The sequence below is a fragment of the Spea bombifrons genome, chromosome 4 (genome assembly GCF_027358695.1).
Source record: "Spea bombifrons isolate aSpeBom1 chromosome 4, aSpeBom1.2.pri, whole genome shotgun sequence".
Lineage (NCBI taxonomy): Eukaryota > Metazoa > Chordata > Amphibia > Anura > Pelobatidae > Spea > Spea bombifrons.
The window spans coordinates 47,131,335-47,151,032 of record NC_071090.1 but is presented as its reverse complement, the minus strand read 5'-3'; the positions used below and the strand labels follow the sequence as shown (position 1 = coordinate 47,151,032).

The following is a 19,698-nucleotide window of genomic DNA, read 5'->3' as shown; positions in this document are numbered from 1 at the left end:
CTGCTTTTATAGGCTTTTCGAACTCGGCGCTGGACCCCGTGACAGAATGCTCTGCTGTGGTAGGCTGGCCCACCGACACGCCCAACAACATTGTTTTGAAAACATGAAAGGCGGTTTATGTCACGTGCAAAACTGTCACCGCTGCCAAACGTGAAAGCGTAACGCTGCGGGATAACTTATTGTTTATGACACGAATCCGTTGTGCAGACAATCCTCACTTAACGTGTTTAGCTCGATCGCTCCGCAGCAACTCCTCTAATTCACGATTTTTACTTCTAAAGTTGTTTTGGTGGCTTAAAAACAGACTAGTAGATTATGTGGATCGCCGGAAACGGTGGCGTCAAGTTGCAAGGTGTACTGTGTGGAGCTGAGGGGACAAGGGCTTGGGATGTCAGAGAAGGAGTTTCATCAGTTCTCACATGCATTTCCAACCCTATGACTGCTGAGTCTAAAGCAACATGTACTTTAGGAGTATGTTGATAGGTATTACTTATAAAAGGTTAAAAAAAATAAAACACTTTAGGGAGAAGCTGCAGCTACCTGCTTCCTGTGTGCACCAATGATCCTCCCCTTCCATAGGCCGCTTGAAGTACTGGAGCTGACTGGGAGTAAGTAAATGTACCGTATTTGCTCAATTATAAGACAAAGTTTTTTCTCAGAGCAACTGCTCTGAAAAATACCCCTTGTCTTATATTCAAGGTCGTCTTATAATCAGACCTCAAATAGAGGTCTGGATATAAGACTAAGATCCAGATCCTCTGCAGCACCACAGGGGACCTGGATCCTCCTCTCTGGTAGTCGGTGAATGTCTGCGTGATGTGGGCAGACATCCTCTGCTGCTACCCTACACTTCCTCCGGGGCTTCTATCACAGAGCACCGGTGTGATGTGACCTTCGAATACTCAGTCATAGAAGTCCCGGGTAGCAGCGGAGGTTGTCTGTGCACATCGCGCAGATGTCCACCGGCTGCCCCCCACTAGACACCAGGGAGTCTGGCGCACGGGGACAAGTCTAGGGATGCATTGGTAAGTTGGGGGGGCATATAGGGGAGTATAAGGCACATCTGGAGGGCAGAGTGGCATATAGGGGGTATAAGGCATATCAGAGTGGCAAATAGGGGAGTATAAGGCATATCTGGGGGGGGCGGAGTGGCATATAGGGGGATATAAGGCACATCGGTGGGGGCAGAGTGGCATACAGGGGATATACGACATATCTGGGGGGCAGAGTAGCAAGCCGTGGGGCAGATATGCATAACTGGGGCAGGTTAGCAAAAAAAGGAAATAAAAACAAAAAATGCATTTTTTTCAATCATAGATTTTATTAAATATGAAAAAATAGTTTACATTAATTAATATTTACTAGTAAAACTTTTCTTATAGGGTAGTCTTAATATTCAGGCTTTTTTTTCTAAATTAATATTCAAATTTTGGAGGGTCGTCTTATAATTGAGCAAATATGGTATATCAACTCAAACGCATCTCCTGCATGGCAAATAGACAGGGGCTGGGGAAAAGGTGTTAAAGTGCATATGATGACTGGAATGTCCCCTTCAGGGAGCCCATGAATGACCTTGGTTCTTTGTGTTCATGTCTAAGATATTTTCACATTGCATAAGTGTATTTTTATTTTCTTTGGTGCACCATAATTTAGGGCATTCTGTGTAATTCAGTTATGCGTATTGGTGGAATTACTGTGGAGTGATCAAGCTTAGCATCATCATACCTGGGAACCTCTCAGGGTAAGCTACCTAGAGCTCCCCATTTTCTGAGTGGGGCAGGACTAGCATAACGTCTAGGACACAGCATGGGGCTGTTCTAATGAATTACTGGGCCTGTTGCAAGAAGTGTAACCAGGAGGGCCCTGAGGGTTGTAATCTATAAATTAAGGGTAGCTGGGTGCAACCACTCTGAAAAGTCGTTAAGACTGTGTTTCAGAATCTAGGCTGTCAGAATGGGTTGAACAATGGGTGACTGTATCAGAAAATCTGGTCTGCTGAGCAACCTCCTAGGTTCCTTGATTGCTACCCTGGTAATAAGTGAACCTCTGTTTCTAATCTTCTGGGATTCTTTTCTTTTAGGAATTGTACCAGAGAATTGGATGAAGGCAGATGTGGTTCCTATATTCAAAAAGGGTTCAAACTCTTTGCCTGGAAATTATAAACCTGTGAGCTTAATGTATGTGTCTGGGAAAGTATTTGAAGGTTTATTAAGATAATATTCAGGGGATAATATTCAGGAATTCATTTGGGAAGACCAGTGTTATTAGCAAAAATCAGCATGGTTTTATGAAACATAGGTCCTGTCAGACTAACTTAATTGCATTTCATGAAGAAGTTAATAGAAGTGTAGATCAAGGTGTTGCAGTGGATGTAATCTCCTTGGATTTTGCCAAGGCGTTTGACACGGTTCCACACAATAGGTTAGTATTCAAACTGAAAGAAATATGTCTATTTGCAAATTCTTGTTCTTGGGTAGAACATTGGCTTTGAGATAGAGAACAGAGAGTTGTCATAAACTGTGGTAAGTGGTGCCCCTCAGGGTTCTGTTCTGGGACCAATTTTATTCAACATATTTAAAAATGACCTTGCAATAGGCATTGAAAGTCATGTTTCTGTATTTGCAGATAATACTAAACTCTGTAAAGTAATACAATGTGAGCTGGGGGGCTGCTAAAATGTAATGTAGATAAATGTAAAGTTATGCACTTCGGGGTAAGGAATGCACAAGCAACTTACACCTTAAATGTTAGTGAATTAGGGATAACAACAAATGAGAAGGATTTGGGAATTGTTATAGACAACAACTAGGCAACAATGTGCAGTGTCAGTCTGCGGTTGCTAAGGCCAGTAAGGTATTGTCGTGTATAAAAAGGGGCATCAATTCGCAGGATAAAAATATAATTTTGCCTCTGTATAAATAAATGGTAAGACCACACCTTGAATATGCTGTGCATTTTTGGGCACCTATTCTAAAGAAGGATATTATAGCGCTGTAAAAGGTGCCGAGGCGGGCTACAAAATTAATAAAAGGAATGGAGCACTTTAGTTATGAAGAAAGGTTAATTAAACTAAATCTGTTTAGTTTAGAAAAACGGCACGTCGGTGGGGATATGATAGCATTATATAAATATATTCAGGGCCAATACAAACCATTGTTTGGAAACCTATTCATAAACAGGACTATGCATATGACACGTGGTCACGCATTTAGACTGGAAGAAAGGAGATTTAGTCTAAGGCAAGGGAAAGGGTTTTTTTACAGTAAGGATCTAATGGATCTGTATACATCATCCATAAGATTTAGCCCAGACCTAGATAATATCAACAGGTGTTAACACAACAACCCTTAACATATTCTCAGTTTCCAGTCTCCCCTCACACAATGTAATAAATCAAGCAGATGACCTCAGATGTCTACTGGACAGGTTGGAATGTTGGGAAAGACTCAGACTGAATTGGAATTGACTGTTTCTTTAGTTAACATTCCAATAGTTTGATAATTGCCCATTAATCTCTGTCTTCACTGTCCACTAACTGGTCATAGCGAATTGATTTTGTCCCTGCAGCAGGGATGCTGAGTAACTTACATTTTACTAGCCGCAAGGAGTGGAATTAAACAGCACCGATTTCAATGAATCCTTATCACCTTCAAGTGACCACTGAACCGCAAGGCATGTCATTATTTTAACAAATGTATTAGGGAAGTGACTAATGATGATATGTCAGAGGCAATAAGCTTAAAATATTCCCTGTATTAGGTTGTTGGGTAACTATGAGCAGAAATGCATAGCTCACTTAATTTTGGGAGAAAAAAACGATAAAACCATTTATTTCACCGGACGATAAATTATTTGCTCACTCGACTTATCCGAAAGGCAATGCAATGAAAACATCTACCACATGCACACACAAAAAACACTAGTAGAAGTTGCAGATTTTCAGATGGGTAACATTGCAATCCAACACTTCTGGCAGTTTTAGCAGCAGGCATTAAAAATAATCAGTATAATAAAGATGGATTAGCTGTATATACAGTTTCATTTAAGGTCTTTCAAGAAACTATTTAAATTCAATGAGCCAAGTTGTATATAATTAACAGTAATAAACTGAAATGCAACACAAGTCTGCAGCTATAACACCAACATTAAAAGGCAGATGTCTGAGATTTAAATAACAGTGACTGATCAGTGTCGTTGTGGGGTTTATTCACCAAACTAGGAGCTTACAGGTGAGCTTTCAAAAAGTTCTCATTTTAACTCACCGACTTCACTATGCCAACCCCAATAAGTTGCTTCATTATGGTGGCCCTTAGTTGGTCCTTTATAACGCATGCAAATAACAAGATAGCTTAAATCACCTCCTTAATTTGGCTATGTGTTATGTAATGCTTGCTCAGGTTGAGCTTGAAGAAGAAACATTCCAGGGTTGGCCCTTCATAATATATAGCATAGTCAAAACCACAACTTTTTTTTCATTCTTGTTCCTTTTTTTCCCCCAGAAGAGTTGGCATTTGTAGTACCACTTAACAAAAAGTTGGGACATTAATGGAAACAATGTTAAAGGAAAAGATGGTTAAGTATTTGGATGTAAATGTTTTGCAAGAACAAAATCAGCACAGGCTTAATTCCCTTATTTTTGACTTGCCAACTACTGTAAAATAATAGACTAATGAGGAGCAGTAGATATATCCTATTTAGTATTCAGTAGGGCATTTCAGTCTCTGTTTGCTAAAATAGTTGAATTGAAAAAGCAACGTTTGAGTGAAGGAATGAATCAAAGGAAGATCTTGTAACTATTTGGGTACCTCAACAACGCTTAGTGCTAGGACCCATACTCTTCTATAGTTTATCAGCAACATTACTAAAGATTTCAATGGCAAGGTTTGACTTTTTGCAGATGATATAAAGGTCTGCGACACGGTAGACATTCCTGGTTGAATAAGCCAAATGGCTAACGATTTAATTAAACTAGAAGAATTGTTGAGTGTGGCAACTGCAGTTTAGTGTTGATAAATGTAAAATAATGCACTTGAAGCAAAAACCCCAAAAGGTGAAATATAGCAGAACAGATGAACTTAAATAAAGTTAAGTAGGCAATGCAACATCTGTAAAAAAATAATGGGTGTATATTTAAGGGCATTAGTAGCAGAAACAATGAGGTGGTTATGCCACTTTATTCCACTCTATGGTCAAACCTCACTTAGAGTACTGTTACAGTTCTGGAGACGCCCATCTACGGAAGGATATTCATATTCTGGAGATAGTTTAGACTAAATGGTAAATGCTTTGCAGGAAAAAAAAAATCAGGACAAAGGTATTGCCATATGTGTATTGCATATGTATCTTGGAGGAATGAATGGAGAGAGGGGATGTATTAAATACAACTAAACACATAATATGGATTTAACAAAGTACAAAACGCATGTTAAAGCAAGAGGTTATAATTTAAAACCGGAGGGTCATAACAGCCTCCTAGCAGAAGTAAGAAGTCTCATCACCATGGGAATTTTTAATCACGCTAGGGGGTGAAAGACAGAAAAAGCACACCACGTTTTAATGATGAGCACATACCACTAGTTGAATAGAAAATCTTTTTAGCACGTGGTCTCTTGAATAGAAAATCTCTTTTATCCGCTGGAAATTACCGTATTTGCTCGAAAAATACTCTGAAAAATACCCCTCGTCTTCTAATCAGACCTCAAATAGAGGTCTGACTATGAGACTAAGATCCAGATCCCCCGCATCGCTGCAGGGGACCTGGATCCTTCTGTCTCCCCCCCATTTAACACTCCCCCACCCCACACACACTTACCGGTGCTTCCAATTTCCTGCTGTATACCTGGGCAGCGGGTTGACGTCCACGTGACCCGCGTAGACAACTTCCGCTGCAGCCGGCACCGGTAACTCTGATCTCTGACAGTCGGGGAAGGTCTGCGCGATGGACGCAGACAACCCCCGCTGCTAGCCACACCTCCTTCCGGCTGCAGCATAAGTTGTCTACGCGGATCGCGTGGACGTCAACCCGCTGCCCCGGTATACAGCAGGAAATTGGAAGCACTGGTAAGTGTGTGTGCATGGGGGGAGAGTGTTAAATGGGGCACAGTGGCATATAGAGTGTTAAAAGGCATATCATGGGCCACAGTGCCATATTGGAGTGGCAAGCCTGGGGGCAGATGTGCGTAACTGGGGGGCAGGTTGGAAAATACAACGAAATAAAAACAAAAAAATATTTTTCTCAATCATAGCTTTTATTAAAAAATGTAATAGTTTACATGAATTAACATTTACTGGTAAAACTTTTTTCCTATAGGGTCGTCTTATATTCAGGCTTTTTCTTTTTTCCTAAATTAATATTCAGATTTTGGGGGGGGTCGTCTTATAATCAGGGTCGTCTTATAATCGAGCAAACACGGTATGTAGAGAGGGAGAGAGACACGCACAGAGCTATCATGTGCATTAAAGTTCATCTTTCTTTATACATTATTTTGTTTCCCAAGAGAAAAAAAAACACATTATAAAGAATTACATTTAATTTATCATTTTATTATGTAAAAAAAATAATTCAGAAACCAGTTAAGTGCTATTAAACTAGAATCATAGCTACAGAACCGCAGCAAAATCATATAGCAAAATATTAATATCACATGACATTCTTATTTCTTCTGAGTATCACAATCCTTTCAATTGTTATCGAACAATGCTTATAGATCCCATATAATCACTTTAGAACTTGGTATGCATTTTCTGACATAATATGCACGTATAACTGTTCAGGCTTTTAAAGGCAGCAGACTTATAGGAATGTTAAAATGAATCCCAATGTGCATGTGAAATTTCAAACAAACAATTGTCAAATTATTTTAGTCCATAGCAGATTTTTAAAACTACTAAAGAGCTAGAGATTAAAATTATGCAATGTTTAATTATCTTTGTTGTACAATCATCCTGTCATTCGTTACAACCCTTGGACAGTCGATCAATGTCTGTAGAAGGTCACAATACACTGTGGCTCTGATGATAATTATAAAATATGTGTTTTGGGAATTAAAGGTGGGCAACAACCTTTAATCCACTTATAGTTCCCACATTCATTTGGTAAAATTATATTTTTACAACCATATAAATCTTATGTTATTGACCGCCTACAGATTCTTGATTTCACAACACATTCCCTGAATGGCAAATGCTGATCTAACAACAGTGCAAAGGTATTCTACGTTTCTGAGAAAAATATTTGAATACAGAACATGGAACTGAATGGCATGTATGTGGAATGAAATGCCATACCAACTAAGGATTATTTTTACTTTTGGGTTTATTCACTAAAGGAAGAGGCCGCAGAGTTGTGAATTGAATTCCCTACTTATTATGAAGAGCCACCACTTGGAAGTCTCGTCAGTAACAAGGGTTTAGCTGGTCCTGCATAATCCCGTGAGTGAGGAGACTTTAAACTATACAATATACAGAAACAGACAAGCTGAAACTGTAGCAGAAGATCACTGTGGTTGGACCTTCATAACGCACACAGATGTCAAGTAGTAGAAACCACAACGCTCATGCCAACTCCCCCTTTAGTGGATAACTCTCAATATCGTCAGAAGATCACTGTGGTTGGACCTTCATAACGCACACAGACGTCAAGTAGTGGAACTCTCATGCCAACTCCCCCTTTAGTGAATAACTCAATATCGTTATCCAACATAGACATTTCACTAAAACACTGCTCATCTTTTCTAAAGTGGTAATCTAAACAGATAGCGTTTTAGCAACAGTAGTAACAGGTCCCCTAACAAGCAGAGCATAGAATATTGAGCTGTCATAGCAGTACATGAAAACATATCAAAATGCGCAGGGCAACCATTTCCAGTGTAACAACAAACCGTGGAAACCCATGTAATGAAAAGATAGCACGATATTATGCAATCTTGCAATAAAAATAATACAACATATTAAGTGTGTTCAGCCATTAAACGAACCGGTTTAGTGAACATGCAGATTTACTTTGATAAAAGCTAATAGCTGTTCCCTTTTTTAAATTGGTCACCTCGGTTATTTTTTTTTATCTTGGTTGTGATTTAATAGAAAAATGTTAAAACATAACACACATCAGTAAAATTCAAGTGACTGAAACAAATAAATTCACCAAGTGTTGCACTGCATGTAGGTATAAATATTCACAATATACCATAAGGCTTTTTCCATTGGTTCTTCACAGTATATGCCAAACTGTATGCAATAAAATTGGTCAAAGGAAGGCAATGCCCTTAAAACATGGGTTTTTTTACTTTGTGTAAAGACTGTCAGCCGGTAAAGTTTGTTCACCAAAGTGTGATTTTTTTTTTATTTTGTTTTATTTTTTTTTTGGGGGGGGGCTTTTTACCTCCCAAAGCTTACCACGCATTATAAAAGAGTAAAATAGTTCTGAATTTGGCTTATATAATGCAGTTAGTTTTGTAAGTCGTCTCACTGATTTAACAATTAATTTAGACAGGTCCAGCTCAGTCCTTCTTGATGCAGTTCAATGAGATTTGCCCGCCAATAATATGCAGGGACAACTCGGAGAAACTTGGTGAGCCCCTCATAATCCAATAGCTAGTGTCTCAATAGATAAGAATTTAACAGACTGCTTTAATGTGTGAATAGGCAACAAAATCACTAATTTTCATTCACCATCCCAAAACCTTGCTTTACCTGTCCACGGCGCAGCAACTGCCAACAAACTGATGCACTTTAACCTCGGCATTATATTTAAATATAGATGTAATATTCCAAACATTAAATCTCAAATAAAAACGTATTTCTGTTTCGATATTTCTTCACTCACTGTGTGCTCATAGCTTAAAAATGCTTTTTTTTTTTTTTTTTTTTTTAATCTGCTTGGCTGGCTTTTTTAGAACTATGTGGAATGAACATCTACCCTCACAACCTTAACACAAAAATATTCATGACTGATTTTTCTCCACCGTTTCATGCTGATGTTAACAAATACAGTTTCAGACCCTTGGCCAAAAAGTCCATGCAGCACCAGGAAGCAGCAGAGCTATGAAGATGGAGGAGAACAGGTTCACTGCACTATTGTCCAATATTGGTTTCCCAGAAATCAGCTTTGAGCTACTTGATGGGTGGTTGACAACCTGTCCGGTTTTTTCATCATAGCCTGCAAAGAAAAAAAAGTAATGTTTGTGAAAAGAAAAGAACAAAACAGTTATTTAACCTCAAAAGTAACATTAGGGAACATTTGAGAGAACAATGCTTCATATACTATATTATATTATATTATATATATATATATATATATATACACACACACACACACACACCCTTTAATTACAAAGGTAACATTTATATTTCATGGAGAAATTGTTTAGAATGTACAGAACGTGCTGAAGGGGTCAGTTTTAGCATACCTGAATATTGCATGATTGCTCCCAGGTATGAGTCTATAAGTGAACCAATCAGTCCAGCCATTGCACCATATATCATAATGGGCCACTGCGGGGCTGCAATATCCAAATCATGCACAAAAAGAAGCTGAGTAACATAATAGGCTATACCAACACTCAAGCCACCAAGAAGGCTTGAAATAATGCCTACTAGAGTAACACCTCCATTAGTACCTATAAAGAAAAACAATATATTAGTGTGATCAACACACAAGATGTTTTGTTTTTTTTATCAGGGTTCTTCTTTAAAAACAATAAAAAACAACCTCTTTACAAATCTCAAAAACTCACTTAGGGGGACAGTTTAATATCTCTAACAGGTCTCCCAAAGAAGAATGACTAATCTGAGTGCTTTGATAAGGAAAGAAAGAAAAAATACCATGGCCCAACAATTCTTGTCATTGATTGTCTGTATGAAGACAACGGGATAGCTTTTTGAACATGTTCACAGTGATCTCATTACAAACGCTATTCAGGTCACAAGGAAGAAAATGTGTTTGGCGAACACACCTACAGCACAGAAGATAACTAGGGGGTAGGCGAAGGGGCAAATGCATATGGAAGGATTCTGAATCCCCTCATGCATTTGGATGAAGGGACACCATGACAATTTAAAAAGTGACTGTGATGGATGGAGTCTCCATTTAAAGCAGGGCACGACAAAGCCCGGGCACCAGCTCACCATGGTGACTAGAAACCACTTTCTGGCCCCCATGGTTTTGTGGGACACGGGGTTAAAAACTGTCCGGGGCTGCAGGGGTACGGTGAAACAGGTGCAGTGAGGCGCCCAGCAGGGTCACCCAACGCATGTAACTCAGCTGGGCGCCTCATGGTACCTGTGCCTCCACAGGAAAGCGTAGGGTGCCGATGGCAGAAGATAGGCAGCGGCGTAGCAAGTCTCCATGATGTAAGAGGGGGAATAGTGTAGTGTCGGGTCAGTGTGTATATGTGTAGTCAGTATGTCTACTGAATTGTAGTGCCAGATTCAGTGTTTATGTGTGCATGGTGTGTATTTTTATAGATGTACAGTGTTAGCCAGCGTGTGTATGTTGTTGGTAAGTGTGCATATGTGGTATTAGTATGTTACAGTATGGCATTTGCATGAGTGTGTATGCCAGCATATAGTGTGTGTGTATTAGCATGTATGTGCAGAGTGTTAGAATGTGTGTTACTGTATGGTGTTAGTGTGTGTAAGAAAAATGGTAAAACATAACCACATTTCTAATAGTTTAAGAGATGCTATGCAAGTCTCACCGACAGGAACTTTCTTCCAGGTTGTTATTAATCGAGGAGAATGTTTACTTAGCACTGGTGCTATCTCAGAAGCCCATGTATCTCCGGCTGAACATGCCAAGGCTCCTAGGAGTGACAAACACATCCAGGAAGCAGTGTACTCCTTGGAAAAATCTATCGGTATTTCACCAGGGCCATTTTCAACCATGTAGAGTAGAGCCAGTTCTGCAGGGACACCACCATTACAGAACACTTGTACCCAGTTTCTCTGCCCACCTGAGAAACAAAATAATTAGAAAAAAGAAAAATCTTATTTCTGGAACATAAGCAACTTTATATAGCTGCAGTATATCTGGTACAATAAGTGTAAAGTATTATAATAATGGCACATCTCAAAAAATAAAGTAAGACTATTAAAATATGTTCCCATTAACACTTTGAAGAAAAGAAGTCTCTTCAGAATGAATATATCCTCATTACCTTCTTTATACTCTGAGTCAAATCGTTTCTTAATTTCTCCCTTCCATTTCGTGAGCTTGGAGCAAGTGACAAAGAAAACCAATAAAGATGAGAAAAAACTATAATTGGCCACAGTGAGGATGAACCCGACAAGTAGTGCTGTAAGGCAAGAAGCATATTGTTACTACTGGTGTATTTTACCCAAATAAAACACATTTTTAAACACACAAAAAAAAACTTTAAGTAGCAACATTTTTTACAACCTCTCTATTCTATCTGGGGGGGGTTGCTAAAACAAATGGGTGAAAAACTATAAAAAAAAAAAAGAATTCAGAGAGTCTAAAATGTTCCATAATGCGAATACGGTTAGTTGTGCCTACTACATCAAACAGTATTAGCCACATGGCCTATAACAGAGATGCTTCAAACCAGCGGCGAACAAAATCTTCTGTGCAAGGGTATTTTCTATTTACAGCAGTAACAACGTAACATTTAAAACACATGAATGCAGTTACTTTAATAAATGCAATTTAGAAGAACACACCTCCAAGGGCTCCACTGTTATCCAAGCTCTTCTTTTTTATCCCATGGGACGTAACGACAATTGGAATGACCACAGAAACCAGCCACCGCCAAGGAGAGATGGGCCGAAGTGTTCCTGATTCATGAATAAACAACAATGCATATGATGAAGATTACACCGCTCTTTGGGAACATTCACGATTCAAAAAGAGAACGATTATCTTTCGGATTTTCATTTAGAAAACAATAGTGTGTTATTCAGCGCCGGCAGAAACGTTTTCAGTGATCTTGACAGTTTCAGTACGGTAAGGGGAAACTAATTCACGGAAATCTTCCCTGAAAAAAAAAATCTAAAATGTTCAGCTGGGACAATACTTTCTAATTTTGAGCAAGTAAACCAGCATCTTATGGGCTGAGTTTTTAATAAGTGGGGTAAAGTTAGAGTAAAAGTACACAAAATTTTAAATAATTAAAGTTTTCTATTCAAATTCAGACGGTCATTATTCTAGTTTTGAATGCAATAGAAAGAGGACAAAAAGCATAAACTTGTTTAACATGTAAAAATAAATGAAAGGCAGTGACAACTTAATGTTGATATATGCATGTTTTAACATAAAAATGCTCAAGTTGTATAGGTTCAGTATAACAGACGCGGACCTCATTCTTATAGGACACAAAGAATTTACATACCTACATCCCTTCCTCCAATGGTCACAAAACAAAGAAAAAATAAACAATTTATAAACAAACAAAACTAAAGCCATTTTAATTGGTTGCATTTTATAAACAACTGAACAATGCCGCTTATTGTTTATTAAATAAAGTATCTGTCATGCCATTTATTATACATGACTGCCCCCCTATAAGACTCCACTTGTTCAGGGTCAGCGGAACATAATGATCTGCCAGTGCAAATTGTAACTAGTAGAAATATGTTCCTCCTGAAGGCGCTCAGCAAGTTATTGTGTAGCAAATGTCAAAAATCTTTCCAGATTTTTGCTGCTATAGATAGATAGATAGATAGATAGATAGATAGATAGATAGATAGATGCTCTAGGTCAGTCTGCTACAAAGCTGCAGGCAGAACACAAGGGAAGTGAAAACATCCTAGTTGCACTGACAATGGAGTTCAAATGCCACCAGTATTTTTAAATTGACACTATAATTCAACAAGGTTTTGGACCGATTAAACCAAGAAATCATAAGACTAAACTGGTGAAGAAGTAAACGGAAGTTTCCACAATTATATAGTGATTAGAATGCTCGCTTAAGCAAAAAGATGCGCCAGATAAGATAAGAATGACTGGGTTTTGCCCACAAGAATGTTTTCATTCCTACTGATTTATTAGGTTGTCTTTGCCAACGCAAATTAAATTTGGCCGTGAATTTAGACTGGATTTTAGTGGAGAATATGCAAGTTAGAGGGTATATAAACTATTATAGTTATTCCTAGCAGACATACTGTTGGCAGCACAACGCAATTTAATGCGGTTTATCTCTTTGTTGTTTCTTGATTTCATGCCCCAATAACTTAATTTAAATTACAGAGGCTTGATAATTTACCATTTCTTAAATGCTAAGTGACAACTAAACAGATCCAGTCAACCGACATCAACGTAGTCAGCGGAAATCAATCAGAAAACGAAGGTTACAAATATTTTGGACACAATTGCGTCGACATCAGTGCCTTCTCAAGGGCAACTTGCCAAGTTTTCAGGATAACACTTAGTAATACACCACATAAAAAAATTTAATATACACGCCAATTTGTTAAATCCAAAAACTTGGCCAGATTTCAGCCCCAAAGGGCAAAGTCAGACATTTCAGCACATTCACAACAACTGATTCAAATAATTCTGAATGTTGTCTATGATTAACCCCTTAAGGACAATGGGCAGTCCCTAAACCCATTGAAACAATGCATTTTGAGCCCATACGGCATTGTCTTTAAGGGGTTAAAGAATCATTTTCCATGTTTAAGAAGAAGAAAAAAAACATTTTGTATGCAAGCTTTAGTTTACAGATTTATTGACACACTTTAAAATAATCAAACTGGCTTACCGTAGTATGTACTTGCCGTAATGGATATTATCCAGAAGGATAAGGATACGCATAGGATCATGCACAGAATGATTATATTCATCATCATGTTTACGTAATCCTTGTACAGGTCGTCCTGAATAAACCGCATGAGGATAGCTCAACAGATCACCTAACACGGCAAACAACAGGGGTTAGTGATGCGGCGAACACGGATAGTATAAAAAGACGCCAATCGTTCAAACGATGCAATCCTTATGGCTCCGTTACTGATAAATGTCCCCTATATGTACAACACACTAGATTGGAAACTTTACAAACAGTTTATAATGGGCTGCCTGCTTTGGGACACGATTTAAGTTGTTTACGGATTTGTTTACTGTGAAACATCAGGTTTTTGAGGGTGGTGCTTAACAAGGTAGATTAAAAAAAATCAATCATGCGATGTGGCAGTTGGCTATGTGCCATGTTGACAATGGCAACCTTCAAATACAAAAGGCTTTCAATGACACTGACAGTGTGTGTGTGTGTGTGTGTGTGTGTGTGGGGGGGGGGGGGTGCAAATTGCTGTCTCTCTACGACATCTAAACCCCTGGCAAGCACCACCGGTTACCGTGAGCACCTGAGAGGTTACGCGGTATACACAGCAGCACGAAACATTAGCTAGCGGAATCAATTACACTTTGTAACCCGTCGCCAGTGCAAAGTGCATTAAGAAGTGCGTTGTTGGTTTGGGATTGGACAGCGCAGGTCATTAACATGTCAAAAATGTATATGCAAAAGAAGAGATTTACTGTTAAAATTCTCAATGCTCCACACACCTCACTTGTAAAGAAAAGAACCAAAATGATAAAAATGTGAAAATGATTAGAAAAAAAAAAGTTTTTCTTTTAGTTTTTTTTAGGCTGATATTGCCATAAGGGTTTAATAAGAAATGTAAACGTTTAGTTCCAGTAAATATACCTTCGAAGGTAAAGTCGCACTAAATGGTTATACGTTTTACTACGCAATACCCCAGCCTGAATGGAGAAGACGAACACACCCCAACATATGCAGGGTAACCAGGGCAATCCCATGGCAGTACACAACAACAAAAATGTCTCCGTTTACCTGACTCGGTTTACCCAATCCGTGTTTGCTCCTCCCTTCTCTCCGGTAAGAGTGCTGAGAAACCTGCACAGAAGTAGCCATCCCTGCGCACACACATCAACCGAGGGGAAGGTACACACGGAGGTATCCGCCGCTCAGCTCGTGGATTTCACTCACTTCCGGTAGACTCGAGCGAGGTCTAAACAAAAGAGACGCTATTGCCAAAAAGTCGCGTATATTTTCACAATGTGCAGAGCAATATGGGGATCTTGGCAGATTGTACCCGATTACGAATGTGTCCATCGCAATGACTTAAGGCGTAGAAGCCAAATAACAGACCTCGCTTCGGGGTCAAAACCGTTAACATGAGAGGCGACAGCTGGTTAGGGGTTAATTTGATAGTTTCACTTCCGGTTTCTAAACATTTCCCCTTTTACCCTGTAATTTGCAATCATTTGCTTATCCTAGTACGGATATAACTCAGTGGGTTATCAGTATATCAGTGGCTTTTATTCACTAAAGGGAGGACTGTGATGTCAACTCCTTGACTTTACTACACACTATGAAGCATACCTCCCAACATTCCAAAATGTGAAAGAGACAGTTTTTTTTAAAAAAAATCTCGCAGAACTCACCGATACAAGCAATTGCACTTTACAATGTCACGCTCACATTACCACTTAAAACACACTTCGTTTTTGTCAGCACAGTCATGCATATAAAAAATAACCAACACATTGAATTGAATTCCCATGAGGCTCAGACATACTACTTGCATGATGCTGGCTGAGCATCATGGGAAGTACAGCAACAGTAAAGCTGCAGATGCTAGCTGTGAACTAAAATTCCCATGATTCTCAGCCAACCAGGTAGCCACCATAATGCTGGCTGAGTATCATTGGAAGAGTAGTCCACACCACAGCAGCAGATACATTTTTTTAATTAAAACAGGCTAATGTTAGCCTCCCTCCCAGGACCCTTACACACTGCCTTTACACACACCTGCCCATAAACACACATATACACATACACTGCCCTTACACACACCTGCCCATAAACACACATATTCACATACACTGCCTTTACACAAACACACAAATACACGTACATTGCCCTTACACACACACACACACACACACACACACACATATACATGTACACTGCCCTCACACACACATACATGTACACTGCCCTTACACACAGACCTCACGCTCCCTAATGTTGAGCCGACTAGAACGTGATTGCGATCTCCCAGCTAATCTGCAGGCTGCAGCTGCTGATCTGGCGGCTGTGCGGCCCCCCGGAGCTGAGGTGAGTATGGATTTCGCCTCACCCTTCCTCTGCCCATGCAAAGCGGGAAAGAGGAAGGGATAGGCGGGACAGAGACCCAAAATCAGGACTGTCCCACCTAAATCAGGACAGTTGGGGGACATGTATGAAGGCACATCCCCAATGAGCTTCTGTTGTAGAAAGAGCTTGGCCAGGCCTGTATAATGCTAATGATTTATAAATTATGAAAGTCAGCTCAACCTTTGTGCAAGGAGAAAACTGGCTTGTGATAAGTAGTAAAACCACAGCGCTCCCTTTAGTAAATGAACCTGATATATTTAGGAAGAAAAGAAAAAAATATCGGCCCTGTGTCTGCTCCTATTACTTTCATATGGATATGTAGACTATTCGAACAGCCCCGTCTTAGAAACTTAGCTGTCAAATATCCCTGCAAGTCTCCCACTTGGAGTCTGTAAATACCAAACTCCAGATCCCTTCCTTCATTACTCAACCGTTTTAATACACAATAGCTGTCTGATTTTAATGGGAAATAGGCTTTGCTGGTCTTGGCACATACATTGGATATACGGATCCGCACACTACACGTCCTTCGTCGTAACAGGTATAACAGTGGGACCTCAGTCCAACCGGCTGTCATTCTGGCTTTTGCATAATACCTGTTTTCAGGTATTCTTGACATTGCACGTGGCTGGAATGGATTTAGTGACTGTAGAAAAGAACCAAATTTCGTATGTAGTATTTATTTTTTTAAATCACTTTTTGCCTAACCCTTTGAGTGCGAGATGTCTGTCTAAATCCACACGAGATGCCAGGATGTTTTTCACAGTATCCACAACCTTTGCAATTCCTGCAATATAGATTACCCATGGAAAACTACATATTTTTCTATCGTGGAAGTTCAGTTTTTCATTGGTAGCTGACTCCAGGTGAACTTTGCATCAATATAAAGTCATATGTCCACAAAAATATATATTTTCATATTTTATCTTATAAAACTATAAAAATGCATGAGGTTGCTTCAAATAAGTATGTTTTTGAAAACTTCAACACACCCTGAGAATATTTGTATTAAATACGTGCAGATTTAAGTATATTTTTTTTATAAACATGATTTGTTTTTACCGGCACAAGTAATAAATTCCATGGTAAACATAGTATAAAGTGCCAAAATAAACAAATGTATATATCCTGAAAACTAAATTAAGTGAAATAACACAAACAGGCTTTTAATTAAGCCTGTGAGTCACAAACAAATCTGTTTTGTTTGTTTTTTTGCTTTTTTTATATTTTTATTTTTTCATAAGCAACAAATACAGCATTGGAAAATATGATTATGTATTTCTGAAATGTTAGTATACTGAAAGAAAAAAAATGTTGCATATGCATCTACAAAGTTTCCTAAATCACACACGTGTGTTACATTATATAATCACAGGTGCGCCACGCAGTTTGAAGCCAAGAAAGTACACAACTTGTAACTACCTCGACAGAAACAACAAATGCTCCAAGATCTGAGGAATTTTGCTTCCCCTCCCCCCATCCTGGCCTACCTGGAACAAGAAAGAAAACACACACACAAAAAACAAATAACATACATATTGAGACCCCACCACATAAAGTACTTTGCAGCATCCCCCCGTGTATTTGTAATGAGGACCACTAGTAAATTTAAAGGGACCAATCAGCTATGGTAGTGCACGTGCTACATTATGATTGGTCGCTGGCTCGCTTGGCGAGTCCCTTTGGGAGATGCATTTTGTATTTCTGTATATAAGCTACCTGTGCGCATCCTCAGCCAGGCTAATGATGAGGGTTATGGGAGTTGTAGTTCACAAAAGCGAGTGCACTAGAAGAGCAAAATGTGTCTTTTTTTTTAATCTAAACTGTGTTTCCTTAGCATTTTATGTGAATTAACTCCTTATTTTCTGTATGCCTACCCTGCCCTCTGGTGTGTGCTGTCACGCAGTGAGACAAGCGTATTTTGCAGTGTGATCTGTAGTTTACACACATGTATAAACTATACAAAACCATGTACATGTGGGGTGTTTCTGTAATCTAGGGGGATGTTTCATCTTAAAAAAAAACCCACAAAATAATAATGGCTAACTTTGGAAAAGATTGGTGGCCAAATGGCTGCATGACAAGAGCCTAGAACCTGCCAGTGGAATACCCCAGGTTGCCTACTTTCTAAAAATTTGCTCTATGTGGGTTTTATTTGCTAAATATATAGTATACTAACTGTGAAAATAATGCAATGTACGCGGTCATATATTTGCCCTATAATTGCCACAAAGGGATATGAACATTTATATTAATATTATTCTAACATTAAATATTATGTAAAAAATTTGTTTTTAAAAAAATATATTATTCATACTAAATGTTTGACTATACATCTTAAGGTAGTAAACAAAGCTCTGTGTTCTCCTGTATGGGTACGGTAATAATATAAAGGAGACGCTAAACAATATCGTAAAAACCCACCCTCGGTAGAAGGGATTCACGAACAGAACCATGTTTGTAGGTTTGTTGTGTACCCGCTAGCATATTAGATTTGCTGCCTTTGATAAAAAAAAATGTTTCATTTGTGCAGCTTGGCAATGTTAACTAAGCTTTGCTATAGAGGAACGTGTAGGCAGTTACTACACGGTGGCCCAACTGTCATTTTTTCCCAGTATATACTCAAGACTGTAGGCTCTACTGGAGAGGGAACCCTTTCCAATGTATTCATACCAACTATACCCCGATCAAAATGACTACAGGTATTGTACCTTCCTGTTTATTAGACCGTAAACATGCTAAGTGCATCTGCTTAATAAAAATATACACGAATAACTGGGCAGGCCTGGACATCTGGCACTCGGGGTAAATGCCGGTGGGTCGATGGTCGACAGCGCGAAACACTACCGATGGAGTAACAGATCAGCTGCTGCAGCATGCCGCCAGCGGCTGGATATACCCTGCAGTATGTTACGTGACCATAAAAACATAGCATGGGGTCACACATATCCAGCCAATGGCCTCTGGCCTTAAAGTGATATGGCAGCCTCATTCTTGCCTGTCCGTTACGCATCCCACGTAACGCAGGGTAGCTCTTTGGGTGCGCAGGTCATGAACATGTGAAAGCTATGTGTCCTAATCATTGGGACACGTGTGCGTGTGCCTGTCTGGGTATGTCTTTGGCCATGTTAGTGTGTGTGTGAGTGGTAGTGTTTGAGTATCCGGGGTGTGTGTATGTTAGTGCTGAGTGTCTAGTTGTGTTGGTGCGAGTGTCTGGGTGTGTGGGTTAGTGCGAGTGTTAGTGTGAGTGCCCCTCGGAGGTCAGGCTCTGGATCTGGATCTGCCCCTGTGCTAGTGCTTTTTTCCCGTAATGCATTAATTAATACAGAATATTTCAGATACTACAGGTTGTTTGGCTCTCAGTTTCTCTTTTATTATGACAATGAGTGTCTTTACACCGTATACCATCATCTCTGTACCCATGCAGTAAAAGAACACGAGGGGTGGACTTTTATAAGCGTTTCTTATAAAGTATAAACCACAATAATCCAGCCTTAAATTTAGAGAACGTTACTGGCTAGTAGTCAGGAGTGAGAGGTTGACTAGGCAAATAATAAAAACG

General features: G+C 39.2%; 1 protein-coding gene across 1 annotated transcript; it reads right to left on the bottom strand.

The window, feature by feature from the left end:
• Window positions 1-8,848: 8,848 nt before the first annotated feature.
• Window positions 8,849-14,963, bottom strand: TMEM19 (transmembrane protein 19). Its single transcript, XM_053465442.1, has 7 exons — window positions 14,808-14,963; window positions 13,719-13,869; window positions 11,680-11,793; window positions 11,157-11,294; window positions 10,698-10,952; window positions 9,408-9,617; window positions 8,849-9,157 (listed from the first exon to the last, which is right to left on the bottom strand). The coding sequence occupies exons 2-7, from the start codon at window positions 13,846-13,848 to the stop codon at window positions 8,994-8,996; spliced, it is 1,011 nt and encodes a 336-aa protein (XP_053321417.1). The 5' UTR covers window positions 13,849-13,869; window positions 14,808-14,963; the 3' UTR covers window positions 8,849-8,993.
• Window positions 14,964-19,698: the final 4,735 nt, after the last annotated feature.